This window comes from Sylvia atricapilla, chromosome 2 (genome assembly GCF_009819655.1).
Source record: "Sylvia atricapilla isolate bSylAtr1 chromosome 2, bSylAtr1.pri, whole genome shotgun sequence".
Classification (NCBI taxonomy): Eukaryota; Metazoa; Chordata; class Aves; order Passeriformes; family Sylviidae; genus Sylvia; species Sylvia atricapilla.
In genome coordinates this window covers 4,984,222-5,002,760 of record NC_089141.1, presented here as the reverse complement: position 1 = coordinate 5,002,760, position 18,539 = coordinate 4,984,222, and the positions used below count along the sequence as shown (strand labels likewise).

At 39.8% G+C, this 18,539-nt stretch overlaps 1 protein-coding gene across 1 annotated transcript; it reads left to right on the top strand.

Annotated features, from left to right (window-relative positions):
• Positions 1-986: 986 nt before the first annotated feature.
• NXPE3 (neurexophilin and PC-esterase domain family member 3) lies at positions 987-17,970 on the top strand. The gene is made up of 5 exons (XM_066340717.1): positions 987-1,294; positions 6,896-7,656; positions 9,274-9,347; positions 12,658-12,864; positions 13,649-17,970. Exons 1-5 carry the CDS (start codon positions 1,202-1,204, stop codon positions 14,197-14,199), a joined length of 1,686 nt encoding a protein of 561 aa, XP_066196814.1. The 5' UTR covers positions 987-1,201; the 3' UTR covers positions 14,200-17,970.
• Positions 17,971-18,539: the final 569 nt, after the last annotated feature.

Here is an 18,539-nt window from a genome sequence, read left to right as displayed (position 1 = left end):
GTCTCTCCTTGCCATCTGTTTTCTGCTTCCAAGTTTAGAGCTTCTGCGAGGACAGTACCCTTCTTGCTTGCAAAAAGACTGCATCAAAATTGTCCTTCTCAGAAAGAAAGGAAGGTTCAAGAGTCATTCTAAGCAAGCATTGAGAACTTTCACTGGCTCTTAAGGCTGTGATTTTATAGCAGATCAGCCATCAAGCAACCTGAAAGGAACAATTTTGTGTTGAAGTTAAAGTTTGTGAAAGACAGTACTATTACTAGATTTAAAGAATCAGAAACACTGAATGCCAACACATTGTATTCTTTTCAGAAGTTTATTTTTTAGAGACGCATATGAGTAACTGAGGTAAAAGGAATGATAAAAAAGCAAAACAGGGAAGATGTAATATTATAGGTGATGTGTGAAGTTAAATTTTACTGCTTTCAAGTCTCTTAGGTATCTGTTCCTTAATGCTACAGTTGATTTATTTTTCCTCTCTTCCCAAGCAGAAAACTGGAAGAAGTAAGTTTTACCTTGCTTATCTAAATTTGTTTCAGAAATCAGTGTGTAATAATAACTTATTGGAACATGTAAACAGGTAAATGAGAGATGTCTAAACCCACAGATTTCTGTTTTGATCTAGTCTGGATGGTGGTGGTGTGTCCTAACACTTAAATAGGGTTGTGGTCATTTGTTTTGGTCTTTCTGATTGCCAGAAAGAAATCTTGCACTCTTCTTTTGCCTTTTTTTTTTGTTGTTGTTTGGGGGTTTTTTTGTTGTTGTTGTTGTTTTTGGTTTTTGTTTGTTTGTTTGTTTGGGTTTTTGTTTGTTTTTGTTTGTTTTTGTTTGTTTTTTTTTTTTTTTTTTTTTTTTATTACCTGTAGGTTAGACCAGTTTTATGATAAGGGCTTGCTTTGGCACACTCAAGAGAGTTATGTGACGTGATAGATAATGCTGTTCAGATTAGTTCCACAAGAAGAATCCGTGTTGACCATTCTGTTGTACTAATTATTGCACCACCCTTTGTAAGCTTTCAGTGTAAAACTTGGCTTTAGTTCTGGTAACGTTTTGGAAGTTAATACAATTTTTGTAAATGCACTTGCAGGAATGAAGTGGAAGTCAACTGAATTCCCTCGTGCTTTGCTGAGGCGAAATGACATTCCTGCCTGTGGGGAATGGAAGTCAGGGCAATGCCTAACATGGGAGGGAAGGACACGAATGGACCATGTGGCGTGACTCGTTCAGACTGCAGCTCTTCTGCCTGCTCATGGCAGTGCTGGCCCTTGTGGTGCTGGTCCATAATTTCTTTCAGTTAGAGGTAAGTGGAGCCTGTTTCTTCTCCAGGATGGCTTGAGCAGCATTATTGACTTTCAAGTGTAAGGTTAGGATTGTCTGACCTTATATTATATTTTGTTATAAATTGGAATCACAGAAAATTCATAGTTGAAGGCATGTCTGGAGGTATTTAATCCATTTAAACTCTCCTCAGAAGCCTGGCGTCAGAGTTAGCTTGGATTGCAACACGGTATTTTGACATTTGACAGTATTCAAGGACACTCATATTTCACAACCTACCTAGGCAGCCTGCTGGAATGCTGCATCCTTCTTAGAGGGAACAGTGCCTGCCTTATCTGCAATGGGAAGTTGTCTCTTACCCTGTTAGAGTGTAATTGAATTTCAGTTCCTCTGTGACTCCACTGTAGGTAGTGAAAGACTGCAGCTGGATTCCCTTTTGGTCTTCTCCAGATTTAAAGAAAAGGTGCATTGGTTACCTTAGTGTTGTTTGAGTTGCCTAATCATCTCAGGGGCTCTTAGCTGATCTTGCCAACTTTACTGTGGTGTGGGCTATCCGAAAAAACAGACAGAGTGTTCTAGGTATGAGTTCACCACAGTCAAGTTGAGAACTAGGACTTTTCTCAATCAGCTGGATATTTTTAATAGGATAGGATATATAGGATATAAAATAGGATATTTTTAATTCCTTGCCACAATGCTGTGCTGCTGACACATGGTGAGTTTGCTGTCTCCTGGAATCCCTAGGCCTTTTCCTGCAGAGCTGTTACTAGCTTGTTCATCTCTGACCTGTATTGATGCAATTTTTATTTGCCTTTCACCCTTTTCCCTCTGCTGTGTCTGTCTTGCATATTTCTTCATTTTACATATCACTTCAGCGCAGAGGTGTTTTCACACTGCTTAATCAGAGGTGTTTTGGCTGCTAAATCAAGTCACACACTTGGCAGGTTAAAGTCAAGGCAGATGAGGATCTGCCTGAGGGAGCCCTGGCAGCTGACCCTGCCCATTGACTGCCTCTCTGGCCAGGAATTCCAGTGCTGCATTTGGGGGATGAGCGTTGTGATGCTTAGCCTAGCACAGTTGATCATATAGTAGCAGAAAAAATGTAGTTTTATTTTAATATAATTTTTTTTCTGTGAATATAGGCAGATAGCTAAAATGTACAGTAATTTTTTGTGAAGTATCAGGAAGTTGCCCAACCATCATGCTTTCAGGATGCAGGAGGGTTTGTGTATTTGTGCCAGTGACCTTTAGAGTGGCAGAACCATTTCAGGATTGGTGGTGAGTATTATTTTATTTAAAAGCACCTTGAAGAGAGAGTGTATGGGAAGAAGGGAAGTTCCATGCCAGGACAGCATATGAAATCAGACAGGTGAAACTGAACAAAAGAACTGTGTAACAAAGTTTTTAATTCCTGCTGCTAAATTGCAAGTGCCTACAAAAGATAACTTTCTTATTCCAATTATTTCTGGAACGTTTGACTGTCAGATGATGGATTTTGAGGATTGGTTTTGACACTTATAATAGTTTGGCAGCCACTCAAACTGCTGTAAGATGGTAATGATAGAGGACTGATTTCATACCTGCCACAGACAACAAATAAAGTACCTGGAGTGTAAAATTACTGAAAATAAGATGACTGACCTTTCAGCAATTGGTATTTGTTCAGATTCAGATGTTGTCTCCTGGGACTTTTCTTTCCCCACTGTGCCTGTAGCCTGGAATCTCCTGTGTTGTTTCCTGCTCTAGTGACTTGGGCAGGTTTGCAGCAGCTGTTCAGGATGTGCCAGGCCAAGGCAGGAGTTAACAGCTGGTGGAAGATACAGGGCTTTGAGATGGAGTTCCACCTCTTCAGCAGCAATGGAAATACCCAGTGTTTTCGTCAGCCACCTACATTGTGGTTTACCTGAGGACAGGTGTTCATTGCAGATCTTCCCAAGTACTCTGTGACCCTTCTAGAGTGCCTTGGAGAGCATTATTGCCTGGCTTAGTCTATATGGTGTATCTAATTTTTGCTTAGTTGGCAGTGAGAATGCCAAAAGCTGAGGAGATGAACTGAAATTTTCATTAGTTCTCATAAAAATACAGCTTTCTTTTTTCCTTTTTATGACATTTCTAATGCAGGAACTGCTAGTGGATTTATTTGTGCTTAACTGGCATGCAATCTCTTCTGTCCTGCCTGTGTTACTTGGCAGTCAGCCATTAAATTACTTTGTGGCCACATTTGGGTTCTGGTTAGTTTCAAAATGCAGTAAATTAGAAAAAAACCCAACAAAGCAAAAAAACCCCAAACAAACTCCTCCCATACAAACAAAACCCCCTCAAACCCAACAAACAAATCCTCTTGAGAATTACACTTAACATACATGACACCTTGAATGGAGTAAACATGGAAATAAGCAAAGCAGGTGTTATCCAACATGGAGCCTATAATGAACACTAAAAAAATCTGTGTCCTAAAGGAAGAGCACTCCTGAGATATCCTATTCATCTGTTTTTCATAAAGGGATTATACTTAGTTTTGGCTACTGACGGCAGTAGAAAGGCCTCAGTTCTGCACAGTCTTGGTGTGACAACACAGAGGAGCCAGAGAGATTTGGAAATGCCAAGGAGTAAAAATGGAGTGGGTACAAACTGAGCTAATTATTTACCTCAGGCTAGGCATTGTATATCCATAGGGCCAGGAGAGCTTAAGTACTTGTTTGGAGCTGAGCCTGGGAAGCAGTTAATAAAGGAAGGTGGTTTGAAATGCTTTTCTATTCCAGTCAAGAATCTTTGGTGTATTAATTGACTCAAAAGCTTTTTCTGCCTTTACAGGCAAATCTCTGGAACATTTTCTCCTGTGAATAGCATAGATGGTGTAGCTTATGTTCACACGTAAGCTTTTAATTCTGCAACAATACGTAGTCCTGGTTGGGCTTGAAAGAGGGCTGTAAAGATGAACAAGGATGCTGGAGAAAGAATGGTCCTTTAGGATGTTGGAGAGGCTCTGCTTTTACCTTCATGGAGCTTTCCCCTCCGGCCCTTAGGAAATATTTGTGTATGGTCTATTCTGCTTAGTGAGACATAACCTGGAGATGTCAAAGTGAAAGTGCTTGTCCTTGTTCTCAGCTGCATACAAGTGAAGAGCTTTGGCCTTATGCTCTGCTAAAGATCTGTAGGAGGACTGATTTGGAGTCATCAAACCGTGTTCTGTTTTCTGAATGAGTTTGTTGGCTTGGTGTTGTCTGCACCTTTTCCCACTGTAAGATACAGGTATGCCCCATCAAAGACTTCAGAAAGCCTGGCTAGGCCAGCAGTGACATTTTCTTCATCTCTGACAGAAAGACTGGGTTAAAAACCCTGAGGAAATTTATGGAAGGTTAAAAATAGGGATATGTCAGTTTTTAAGCTGTCTTAGATCACAGTCTCTTCTTAATTCAGAAGGATTTGTTTTTCCCATGTACCCCAGCCCAAAGTACCAACTGTTGAAGAACCAACTAAAAACCAGAAACTTTCTCTTGGGAGCTTAGACTGAAAACAACAATTAATTGTACACACATATTCTCCCTTTACACACCCTTTAAGAAAATGTGTAGATATTTCTGCTGAGACATTGTTGCTAGCTTATTCGATGCATCAGAATATATAGCTGACTTTTAAAAATATTTCCATGCAGTATTTTCTGTGTATATATTTATATATAGATATGTACTTATTTATGCATGAGCAAGTGAAGGGAAGAAGTTGTGCAGTTCCCCAAAAATAGAAACTTGGCTTAATTCAAGAATGCACGTAGGCAAGACTTAAAGTAGAACTGTGCCTGAGATTCACTCTCAGCTTTGGCTGAAATTCACTGGACTAATAAAAGTAATGTGCAGCATACATCTGCAGCTTGGCTTGCTGTGATGGAAAACAAAACTAATTATGAATTATCTCAGATGGCCTCCAGGGAACATTTATTAAATCCTGGGTGGGAATATAAAACAGAAGCAAAAGCCTCTATTGTGATGTTAACATCTGGTGTGTAGATGGGTATGTGTCAATTTGTTTTAGAGCTACAGTGTAGCAGTTTACAGGTTCAGGTTTTACAGTTAACATGGATATCAAAAAAAGAAGATTTTGTGTATCCATCCTACATCTTCATGTTCTCTTACTCTTGCTCTAAAGGTGATCAAAACCAGCTTATGTCACACTCTCCAAAAGCCTATGTGTTTCTATTTCATATTAGGTTTGCCTTTCTTCTAAAAAACTATGTTGAATCTCAGTGTGGTTCAAATTATTTTAAGACACTGCTGATATTTCCATGGCCTAAGAAAGGTTTATGACAGTGAATAAAGCTTTAATATGAGAGCTGTGACTTTAAGTACGTTACTGAGCAGTTAGTTATGGAGGAAGTAAATGGAAAACACTGGGGTGTTGGTAAGTAGAATGATGTTTTTTAAGATTTTTTAGCAAGCTTTCAAATCTAAACTAGCATATCATCTGATGCCATGTGAATGGTACACTGTATAATTTTAATCTTTGCTTGAAAAACTATTTTCCTTCTTTATGAAATAGAACTGTGGATAAGTTCTACTATGTATACCTGGTAATTAATTGCTCATTTTTGAAGGGTATTTTTGGATTTGCTGATTAGAAGTCTCAAGGGTATCTCTGGAGTCTTAGATTGCTATTTTTAAATTTTTCCTAATGCTAACCTGCAAAATTATGAGATGTCATAAAGAAGATGGTATCTGCAGTCATTTGCATGAAAATACAGTTTTGGACACTGATGCTTTTGCACAAAATAGAGTTTTTTCAATTGCAGCAGACGCCCTCTCTTAGTCTAGCTTTATATTTAACTATTTTAATTGTTAAACTCTTGTATGGATTAGGGGATGCTTTGCTTTCTGTTTCATGTGGTGCTAGAAACAGCTGTATATAGATTTTAAAATCTTATAAATAAACAAGCAGGTTCTCTGCCTGTTTAGTCCCAGCTCGTCCTGTGCTGTCCTTGCCAACTGGCTCATGAATTCATTGTCCCAGAAGGATCTGGGCTTTTGTTCTTTTATTTATTTCATTGTGCACATTACAGGGAGACATGTATTTCAGATAATTAGCCAAGAAGGGATGCGAGTGTGACCAGATAAAGGACTGCAGCTGCTACTTGCAGCAGACTTCTCTGCAAGGCATGTGCAAGGTGTGCATCAGCTTGACCTGCATTGTAACTTCTCAAGGAAACCCTATTTCCTTGCATTACATGGAGCAGCTATTAGACCTCATGGTGCTCCAAGACTAAAATGTTACTGCAGGAGAAGAGAAAACATGAGCTATAATTTAATCATCCAACCTTTTGTCATTTTTTTTTTCACATTGCTGATATTTAGAGAGTATTCTGGTACCTGAAACACGGCCATACATTGAATGTGATCTCTTTAAATGCTTGTTTACCAAAGCAGGGTAACCACAGGTTGCCCACCTGTCTCCTTAGAAATCCCGTGGTAAAAGGAATAGGTTTGGATCTTCCAGTGAAGTCGATTCATTTGGTCAGCTTCAAAGCTCTGCAAAGCAAAGCCCAGTTCTTGGGATCATTTCCTGACAAAGCATCCACTATTCATAGTGTTTCATTTCAAAGCACAGCTTCAGGTAATCTTTTTCTCCCCAGCACCTGGACGATGACACAATTTCAGGATCGAATTGGATGACAGAAGACAGTGTCCAGCACTCTCTGTCACAGACAGCCAAAACTACCAGGAAGCCTTACTGTGGGTACTCGCAGCAGACCTTGTCCAAAAGGGAACAAGTGGAGCAGGAATCCTTGCTTGCTGCAATACAGTGGCCAAAGCCCCCTGATGGCAAAGTTGCCTTTGCACAGAGCACTGATCCCACACACAGTGACTTTGTGATTGTGAAGCCCAGCAGGTTCTTCAAGGTGGGTGATCAGTTAGAGGTACTCGTTCGTATGAGGGATTTCCAAGGCAACCCCAAGCAGTATGGTGGAGACTATTTACAGGCACGAATTCACTCTCCTGGGCTGAAAGCTGGAGCAGCAGGAAGGATTGTAGATTGCCATAATGGCCTTTACAAAGTCTTCTTTACCTTGCTTTGGCCAGGAGAGGTCAAAGTTTCTGTGTCACTTGTCCATCCAAGCGAAGCGATCCAAGTCCTCCTGCGTTTACGAGAGGAAAGGCCAGACAGAGTCTACTTCAAAAGCTCATTCAAGTCTGGGAGGTATTCAGAAACTACAGAGTGCAACGTTTGCTTGCCTGGAGGACTCCCAGTCTGTAACTTCACAGATCTCTACACGGGAGAGCCATGGTTCTGTTACAAGCCTCGGAAATTGTCCTGTGCCAGCCGAATCAGCCATGCCAAAGGTGGATATCTGAAAGGTCTTCTGACACAAGAGGAAAGCCTCTTCTTCCAAAGGTCTGTATGTTGTTGAATGTATTTATATTCAGTTGTTTGGTTTGGGGCTTTTTTATACAAACTTTAGCCTATTGCTTAAATATGATGTGTTGCCTTAGAGGAGGAGTGTATCTGCAGGGCCAGGTGGTTGAATAGTCTGTTCCTCTCCATTCAGCTGTGCAAGAATCTTAGACAGCAATCTCAAATAGACTTGGCATTTACTTCTCTTTTTGTGCTTCTCTTTCTATGCTGCCGAGTTTCACAAGAGCATGCTGTCTAAATCTGATCGTGGTTTGGCAGACTGTTTCCTTATTTTCTATTTTCTACCTACACTTGCAATATCAATAACAATGATTTGAGAGGTATTTCTGGCCAAATCTAAACTATGCAAAAAGGATCTGGGCTTTAGGCTTATTTTTTACAGAAATTACCAATTGTTTTTGTCCTCATCAAACATTGTCTCAAGAGTGTTCCTTGTTGCTCAATATGACTTTCAAATCTTGAAAGCACATTTCATAAAGAAAAACACCTGGTAGAACAAATTGCTGAGCAATACCCATGCAAGTGGAAATGATCTGTGCATGTTACTTCAAGTGTCATACTAAATTAGTTTCACAGTCATACTTTATTTCTGCATTCAGCATTTAAAAAATCCAAACCATCTCTTATTTCCTGGGTACACGTGACAGAACAACTTCTGTATGAAATTACACAGCTGAATTTAGATAAAAGTTAGTTACTGTGTAATGTCAGAGTTGTTGTAGGCTACTGCCTTGCTCTCCAGCAAAGAGGTTGTAGAAAAGTCTTTTGGCACTATGTTCACTTGAAGCCTAAATTGGGAAATATTTTAGAGTAGCAGCTCCAAATAGTTTAATTTAGAAAGTATGTGTGCATGTTCATAACCAAAACCAGAAATAAAAAGTAAGCATCAGTGGAATTTTTTTTTTTGGCTCTTCCATATCAAGCTTCTAAGTGGGTCTTTTGACTTCCTGTGTCTCTGCCAGTCCACTTGTAAAATATAGCTTATATTTATTGGTGATGTTTCCATATGGGAACGGGAAAGGTGTTTTTCTTGGTTTTGTTTTGATTGTTTGTTTGTTTGTTTCATTCAGCTCCAAGATCCTTGACAAAAGTGACTTATGGAAATTCCAAATAATTTATTTCTTAAACGGAGAGAAAAAACATTAAATAGGCAAAGATAAACTTCAAAAACAGTAGCAAAAGACAGAACAAGAGCTCAGTGTTAGTCAGCTGGGAGCTGCTGCTGCCCTGTGCCCTTGCAGTGGTTTGTCCCCACATGTTCTGCAAGCTGGGAACATCTTTGGGGCAAATCCCCAAAAGCTTCCTGCAGCTGTAGGAAGTTCCAGCCTCTGACAGTTTGATTGCTTTATTGAGATTTGTGTTGGTACAAGTGTGCACAAGATTTGTGTCAGTGCCATGAAATTTTGAATTTGGATTCAGAATGAGATGGTGCTCTCAAAGTAAATGCAGAATGAATTCAGCTATAGGAAGTAGGGTAAACTTAAGAGTAAAAATTTGTAGTGCTTATTTGAAGTGGAGTAGGAAAAAAAAAGATATTAATATTACCTTCAAGTTTCACAGTAACTTTTACAAACATTGCTGTGTTTTTTGTTCAAGTGATGTGAATATCAAAAGGCCGATACTCTCCAGTGGACCTGATTCAGTCATTGTAAAGCCCAAGGCATTTACAGGTAAAGTAAACTGCATAAGATTCTTGTTTGTAATTCATAATTAAATTTATAAAAAGAGCAAGAGGCATCAAACAATAATTTGGTTTTTTTAGCATGGCAGAAAAAATCTTTATCAGATTTCTATTGAGACAATGAAGGCTCTTGGCTGTTTACTGTAATACAAGTTCAGAAATAATTAACATCTTTTTCTAAAATTACATACATAAATGAGATTTTTAGCAAAAAAAGAAATCAAAAACAGAGCATTTACTCACACTGTAAAATGTCTTAGAGTAACTGCTTACTAAACTCTCAGTCTAATGAAAACAGCCGTGTGGTGTTTTTTAATTTCTTTCTTTGTTAAGAGTGTTGTCTAGCAGATTTTGATAACTTGCATTCAAGTATTACTATAATTTGTGTTACCACAGGATGTCAGAACCAACCATTCTAACTGTTCTGCCCCCTTTCTAAGAACAGAACAAAGACAGTCTGTACTAAAGTAAACTCAGAGGTTTTATCTCATTCATATCCAAATGCAAGCTTCTTATGCTTCTGAAAAGTCTGCATAAAATGTGACACACAGAGAATTATTTCTTAAATGAAAACTTTCCATATTTTTTAGTAGGGTTATAGGAGACTTTTAAGGTAGAGTTACTGACCTGAGCAATGAGATCTGAGCACAAGGCAATTTACAGCATTTCTTGCTTTTAGTTTTTCCTGTTCACTAAAAAAGTACAGTTCTGCTACTAGGCTTGCAGCACTTTACCCTCCACCTATTTTCTTTGTCCAGATCCTTTAGCTGATGTGTTTTTGTGGCTTTTTTAATCTTGCACGTTTCCTGCCGGAAGCTGCTGCAAATTCAAAATTTGATTGTCACCCTTCTTCCAGGAGCTGTGAATGATCAAAGCCTGCCTACAATGTCCTGAGGATTAATGCTGGGTTTAAAAGTGTTGATAGGAGTAGCACATTTCCTCAGGGAAATTCCTTCCAAGTACAGCAGTCTCTGAATAAATAAACTGAACTCGTTGGTATAATGCTCATGAATGTATGGATTTGTTAGGACAGATGGTACAGACAAACTCATTGTTCTGCTGTTGTTGTTTTTGTACATGTTTTTCTGTGTGGTGGTAAATGTAGATTTTTGGAAACCTTTTTTTTTTCTGAAATACAAGTTTTTATTTCTATTCTTGGTTTTAAACTTCAGATTGGAGCTTTTGTTCTCTTCTATAAAATCTCAAAGTAAGGGCCAGTTCTGAATTCTGGGCCAAAACTGGTATGATACTATACACAGACCTGAAATGCTGATTTACTGTGGGACACCAAAAAGCTGGTCTAGTATCACTGTTTTATATATACGTGTGTATATATATATATATGTATAAGAATCCAGCTAAAAGATAAAAAATTGAATTGCATTAACATCAAAACTTAGAATCAAACAAACTCAAGTTGTGAATTCACGTTATGAATTCTTTAACTGCATGACATTGTGAAGGCTTTTTTTTTTTTTTTTCCTTTTTCCTGTTTATAAATATTGGATGAGTCCACATTATTAATTGGGGTATTTTTTTTTCTTCCTTGCTGTCAGATTTAAAGAATCATCCAGAGATAGAATTTTCTGATGGCTTTGTTCTGTGGTAATCGTGATTATATTATTTGTTTTATACAGACATAATAGTGGTTTGCTTTTTACAGTGTCCCTGTGAGGTCTAAGGAGGTTAACATCCTCTAAACTGTAAGATTAACATCTACTAATACAACATGCAGAGGATATTGAGCAGTAAAAGAGCAGTTAAAAATGCTTATTAGGAAAGATGGTTATGGTTGGCTCTGTCTGTGTTGTTTGAATACACAAACGCCAATGGAGGAACCTGAAACAACCTCATGGAACTTCGATGTGCCAATATCACCCTGATTACTAAGAGAAATAGGGCAATATTCAGCTGATATAACCATGAGATTGCAGTTTCTCTTCCTGTAATCCTGATATCTTTGCTTGCAAGGTATTGTTCAGCTTCTGCAGGTTAAAAAGGCATCCTGTGGAGCAGAGGATGTGTAGTTGTAGTCCCTGGTGTGTAGTTGCTCCTCAGGGGGCTGCCTGTCTCAGGCAGTAAATGGGGAGGGGGCTAGAGATCAGACAAAGTACAAAATCCATGGAATTAGAGACTCTTATAATTTTCATATTCAAATGGCACATACAACATTTTTTGGTCATAGCTATAATTCTGGCATTTTCTGGGTTTGGAGGCCTTATGGTTCAGAGTTTTTGTTTCCTAGAGTGCCGGAATATGTGTTAATCCACAAAAGTAGTTTTGGGGGGGGTTGTTGTTGTGAAAAATGAGCTCTACTCTTATTAAAAAATTATAAGTTTAATAAAAAATTAAGAAAATAGACAAATTAGGAGACAGAATAGGCAAAGCCTCTCAGCTGAGGGGGCTTGGCACCAGGTCTGCCCATAGCCCACCTCACCCTTTTAGGAGTGCTGTGTTGAATATTCAACAGATGTTAATGAAACATTCTTCTTTTGATCAGTTTTAAGTATTCCCGATCATCTTATCTAATAGATTTATTTTGTGGGTGGCTCCACTCAGTTTGGTTACATGGGGGTAAATTTTCTTCTGAGGTTCTTTGGTTTTTTTCATTTGGATAAGAAAATAGCAAGTTAACAGGTTTTTTATGAAGGGTCACAAGGTTGCCCCCTCTCCCATGACTTCTGGCTTGGTGGTTTAGACGTAACAAAGAAGAGATAAAAAAACACACACAAAAAATCCCAACAAGAAAACCCCCCAAAAAACCCAAAACCCACACCTCAGTCTTAACACTCTGGCATAATCGGAAAATGCACATTCATTACCCTTCTAAACTCTTATTAATAAAATATAATACAGTATAATTATACATACCGTAGTTATGTTAACATTTGCGAAAAGCCAACTATATAATATACATTTTTAACACTGTGGTTTGGGATTTGGGTGGGTTTGTTTTGGTGTTTTTTGGGACGTTTCTCTGGGTTGTCACCAGATCGTCCCACGGCGGTGTCCCCGCCGAGCAGCGCTGGAGGGCAGCAGTGCTCCGGGCTGGGGAAGATGCTCCTCTGCTCTCCCTGCCTCCTCTGCTCCTCTCTGCCGGGACAAACACCCGCCACTGAGCACTTTTAGCGCAGGGAGGAAGGTGGCAGAGACGTTTTTACATTCGCGGCAGAGATACCGTTTAATTTAAGCCGAGTTGAACTATAATCGGCCACCCAGCTCTTTGTCACGACGTGTCAGTGAAGATTATGGAGGCTGCTTTGGTTACGTGTTTATTTCAAAGGATTTTTCTCTTCCAGATTCAAGCAGTATGGACAGAGCTGAAGATCCCACAGCTTCCCCTTCTGGTTATTATTATGAAGACCAGTGGAGGTCCAGAACACATTGGATCCATAATTTTAACAAATCAGATGATATAACAGAGTGCCTACAAGGAAAAGTAATCCACTTGTTTGGAGACTCTACAATAAGGCAGTGGTTTGAATATTTGACAGCATTTGTTCCAGGTAATTTTTTGTTGTTTAGCTTTGTCCTTAAGGACTTTTACAAAGCCTTATTTCTCACATCTCAGACACAGCTGGTTTTACTGAGTGACCGTGACAAAAGCTCATCTGAAGCCCTGGCAGGCAGTCAAATGTTTGAGCAGACACTGAAAATACATAGGTCTTGTAAATGGGGCCACGAGGTACCTGCAGAGCTGTCCTTGTAATAGGACTGCTGTGTGGTTGAGAGTTGAGGTGGCCACCCTGAGAGGCATGGCAGGAGGTTATTTGAGTTGCCTCTTTAAGGTCTTGCAGCATCCCAGTCACAGGAGAGGTTTTGGAATGAAGTAGAAAATTGCCTCCATTGCTGTTTACAGGTTTAGGGGCCCTTTTCCTTGTTCATGTTATTTAAATAGAAGAATTTCAGTTTAATTAAATATTCTGTCCTTCCTCATCCCTTTCCCTTCAAGCACTTTAGTTGCATTGGAATACAGTTTCTGAGCTGCCTTAATTCCTTCAACTTGAAGTAATCTTTAAATTTAACGGAGTTCTAAAATTTCTGGAAGGATTCTTGTGAACCCTGAATCCAAATATCAGATGTGGAATCCAAATGTGCTGTCCTGCACACTTCAACACCCATAAACTCCACTCTGAAACATGATGCTCACCTTCTGTTTAATTTTAGAGTTCTTTGAAATATGTTCAGATTTCCTTATCTACTCCTGCTTTGCCCTGTGGCCCAAGCATCTCGTTGACAGTCGGAAGTTCTTGTGCCGTCTTTCACTAACCCCTGCCCCTGGGCTTTCAGATCTCGTGGAATTTAACCTGGGCAGCCCTAAGAACGTGGGCCCTTTCATGTCCGTGGACCTGAGGCACAACATCCTGCTGAAGTTCCGCTGCCACGGGCCGCCCATCCGCTTCTCCACGGTGTTCAGCAGCGAGCTGCGCTACGTGGCCAACGAGCTCAACAACATCGTGGGCGGCAGGAACACCGTCGTGGCCATCACCATCTGGTCCCACTTCAGCACCTTCCCCGTGGAGGTGTACATCCGGCGCCTCAGGAACATCCGCAGGGCCGTGCTGCAGCTGCTGGACCGCAGCCCCAAGACTGCCGTCGTCATCAGAACCGCCAACGTGCAGGAGCTGGGGCCGGAAGTGAGCCTCTTCAACAGTGACTGGTATTCCTTTCAGCTCGATTCTGTCATGAGGAAAATGTTCTCAGGAATTGCTGTGCACTTTGTGGATGCTTGGGAGATGTCCGTGGCTCACTACTTGCCGCATAACCTGCACCCTAATGAAATAATTGTTAAGAATCAAATAGATGCGTTTTTATCTTATGTGTGCCCTCTGCAAAGTTAGCACAGACGGGTGTCCTTATGTCGTCTTTTGCTATAGCCGAAGTGCAGTTGCTCTTTTGAGCTGTGGAATGAGGCTGGATGATGTGGAGGATCTCTGGGTACTGCACTTGCATGCAGGATAAGTAGGGTGGCCTTAAGTCTGGGTAGCTGTGAAGGGTGGTAAAGAGGAGTTGGCTCTTCAGGCCGTATATTCCTGCAAGGTTGATTCCTTCAAGCTTATCATTCATACCTGAGATTATTAGAGAGCACCTTAAATTAAATTGGCAGGATTCAATAAGAAACTATTTGGGTTATTAGCTTTACTAGTTGCCTGCACTGTATGCCTAATTTAATCCATGTGACACTGATTCCGTTGCCAGGGCCCTGTTGTTCAGAACTGTGTTGCTCAGAACCTGGGAAGGATTTTGGGAGTGGTCTTTCTCTCAGCATTCCAGAGCTTAAGGGCTGTCTCCTCCAGTCGTGTGACAGAGAAGCAGAATGTCTGCTCTTGTCTCAAAGTCCTAATTAGAAACGTGAAAGGAGTGTACCAAAGTCACGAATAAGGAAGCACAATCACAATATCTGTAGAATTAAGTTATGAAGGATTTGCTGAAATTTAATTGAGCACACTAATTAGGCACCTTTGTTGTTTACAGATGGCTGCTAAATAGCTCAAATAGCCAGTATTTTAGTTTGGTTTCCTGTACTACTGAATTTCTTTTGAGCTTTGATACACTGTCTACTTCTTGTTTTATCGGTAGTGAGGATCTGTGTGTTTCATGACCTCGGTGAAAACAGAGGTCTCGGGCAGTTTCTGCACGTTCAAGCTGCAGGCTCACCTATTTGAAGCTTGAAGCATTTGCTAGTGAAAGTGTTTCATTTGCCAGTGGCAGAGTTTGCATTCCCTGCCGGCTCCAGCTGTTCCTTCCTGGCCCTGCGGAGCCGGGTGCCGACAGCGGCTCTGGTGCATCCCTGTTATGCCGTGTCTGATGGGGATCCGAGGGCCCCCAGTGAGCCTTGGCACTGCTGGTCAAGGCCATGCAATGACTCCTCTTCAGGATCTGGCAGCTCTGTCACTTCTTCATGAGCTTCACTGCTGCCAGGATAAAAGGGGGAACACCGTGCACCCAAGAGTGCCCAGGGTTGCCTGTGTGTATCTGCTTGGCACAGACCCGGGATTGCCAGGCTGGCAGCTGGTGGCTCTGCAGTGTCCTGGCCTGGCTTTTACTGCTGCTGGTCTGACTGACCCTGTCTACAGTTTTAACTGGAAGCACTTTGAAAATAGTTTTTATTAAACTCAACTCCCAAGTTAAACAGCTGAGAGGGCTGTCTTATTTTTGGTCCGTGCTGTCTTATTTTTGGTCCCACTCAAGCCAAAGCCAGTCTTCACTGGCTTGTGCAAAAACCAAGTTGAATCTTCATGAGCAAACTGAAAAGATTAGTAAGGTGAACTGGCAGGTTGCACAGAAATAATCGGAATGTCTTTGTGTTAGAAAGTCTGTTAGAATGTCTTTGGGTTTGCTGCTCTCCTGAGCAAGTTTGTGCTCTTACTGCCAGAGCCCTAAGAGAGCCAATGCTACCAGCTGCAGAAACAGTGTTTCATATTGTGTTCATTTTAAAGGGCAACTGAGAAGTGGCTTAGAAACAAATATAAATTATTTTAGCATGTAAAAGGCACCAGTATTATCCATCTATAAACTTAACTTAAACCAGTATAATCCATCTGTATACTTAACAGTTCAAACACGTCTGGAGGAATTGTGTACACTGAAATAGCACCTATTCTTAGCTTTTCAAATCAGCAATTAAGAGGTCCAATTTGCTGGTTCCCACTGACAGCTGCCTCACACAGCATCTGCCCATACATTAGCATTAGGTAACTATTTCTGACTTTAATATGGTAATGGCAATTTATCCTCTGCTAAAAAGAAGCCACACCAGTTCAGGTCTGGGAAAGTAAACTGCCACAATAAAAAATGACCTTTCATCTTTGCCAGGTGTGATTTTTTTTTTTTTTTTAAATAGGTAAGGACTTTCATCCTGAGTAACAACTCTATCCTAATAATGCTTATGGAAATAGGACTTCAGACTTACTTTGAAGGAGACTATTTAATTTGTGGACTGACCATTAGGTTTAACTCATAAAGCCATATTGTGTCTGAAAATGTTGTGGCTGCATGTGTCTTCTCTGAGTGTTTTAGTGCTTGCTACTGCTCTTCAACAGCAGCTTTATATCACTGTTAGCTACCAAGCATGGAGAGAGAAAAAATATTCTTTTGAATGCTTTAACAGTTGAGGAAAAGAGGACAGGACTGCCATTAGCAAAGGTGTCTAATTGCCTTCTGGTAGAACCTCATGCTTTAGATTAATTAAATTAATTTTTTTTTTAGTAACAAATGAGCTAACTTATCAGTAATGAACTTCAGGGAACTTGCTAGTTGATTTAGAATGAGGATCAAGATTTTATTTCTTTGGACTCTGAAATAGACAGGGAAGAAAACTGAAGAAACTGAAGATTTACCCATGCTAGGAAACACTGTGCATTTAGATGTCATTCAGGTGATCTATGAATGATTTTTCATTTCTATTCTCATCTTGTTACCATCACACCAGTTGTGTATGTACAGGATATGCAAACACAGAAGCAATAAAATATTTTTAAATCAGTTTCTTTAAACTTCTGAATGGATTTTAATAGGGATTTAAGTTAAGATGCTGGTTATTTTTGAAGTTGCTTAATGTGAAACAAGACTGGAAAGGAATTTCTCAGCATCTGTTAAGTGTCTTCCTCGACACACAAAAATTAATTCACAACGTTTTTCAAAGCCCTGTCTTCCTTTCCATTTTCTTCCTTTGAAAGGAAGAAATTGTATTGGTATTTTCATTCTTGTACTGATCATTTTGGTTATGAATCTTTCAGTGGATATTTCTTCTTTTTTAATTTCTTCATTCAAAATCCAGCTCTCTCAGATTCCAGTGAGAGAAACTACTTTGATTGTGCTTACTAGAAGATTTCAGAGTAATTTATTTATAAAATAAGTAAACTCAATTTTATATATATTAATGTTGCACTGTAATATTTTGAGAGTCTTGTTTCTCACGTATCTCTTCGTATGCTAATTCCTTCCTTCTAGAAATTTAGTAAAAATGTTAGATGAATTGTTGATGAGAAGGGAGGATAAAAAGCAAAAGTTTCCTTTCTTTCAAGTTTTCATTTGCCTCTTATTTCATCTGGAGTGCAGCACTGCTTCATGAGATTTAAATCACCATTTTTCGTTGTTTTACTTGTTAGAGGTAACCAATTAAAAATGGAAACTGCCTGCCACAAATGTCGGTGCAACTTTTTATATACTACAGGTGACAATTTCATGTGTACATGACAAAAATGAAGGTTTGAAGTTGCCTTCTAGAGGGGTGGAGGGCACTGGGGTTTTGCTTTGGTGTTGTTGCAAAGTGTGGGTTAAAATATTCTTGCATTCGTGACAGTTTAAGTAACAGGAAAAAACTTCAGTCACAAATATGTTTTTCATTTATAAAGCACTTACTGCTTAAGTTCAGATCATTTCATGTGTATTTAGACTGGAAGGCTCTTACTCTGTGTTGGGAGCAGTGAAGAACTCTGTATGTTGGAGAAAGAACTTGTCTTTTTCTAATATATGTTTGTTATTGTAATGCTTACAATATGCAGAAGGCTCTACTGTCTTATTTCCTGATGTGATCAGAAACACAATTTACATAGCCAAAAAGCTCAGAGAATGAGAAGTTCCTAATAAAGAGGGCAAGTTTACTTGAACCATTTAATCTGATTTAGTCTCAGTTTATCTTGTTTGCTGTAACCTCACGTCCTTTATATTTTTATAGTAATTCCATTAGTTTTACCTGTTACGTTTTGTGCTATGTGTTGGGTAGGAGTTTCACGCTATGGTTTATAGATTAAATTCACTCTAAATGGTTTTTTTTTTTTTTTAGGTGATTTGTATTTGGAGAGGGGTGATCTGTGGCTGAAATGAGACCTAGCACTGAAGCACACTGATGTTTCCCTCTGTTGGTGTATCCAACACATCATAAAAGCTTGTACATAATCTAGGTGTCCTTCTTTGAGGGCTGTTGCTGCCTGACTGACCTACAGGAAATCCTTAAGCCACTTTCTTTTTAAAAAAGGGTGAAGAGCAGATGCAGCACGGTCATTGCTTCTCTATCTTACGAACAATTTTTACTTAAATAATGGCAGAGAAATTGAGGAGAGATGCATCCTGTGAGTCAGTTTGAGGGCTGTAGGGCATCCTGTGCTTGCGGGCTGTGTGTCCACTGCCCTGTGAGCCCAAGGGCTGGGTTTGCAGGGTCATAGGGAGAGGGAGAGAA

Bases quoted from the DNA above. Each gene is read 5' to 3' on its own strand.
- NXPE3 (XM_066340717.1), top strand. From the start codon at position 1,202: ATGTGGCGTGACTCGTTCAGACTGCAGCTCTTCTGCCTGCTCATGGCA. The intron at 9,348-12,657 runs GTAAAGTAAACT...TTTCTCTTCCAG, and splicing joins AAAGCCCAAGGCATTTACAG to ATTCAAGCAGTATGGACAGA. The intron at 12,865-13,648 runs GTAATTTTTTGT...CTGGGCTTTCAG, and splicing joins TTTGACAGCATTTGTTCCAG to ATCTCGTGGAATTTAACCTG.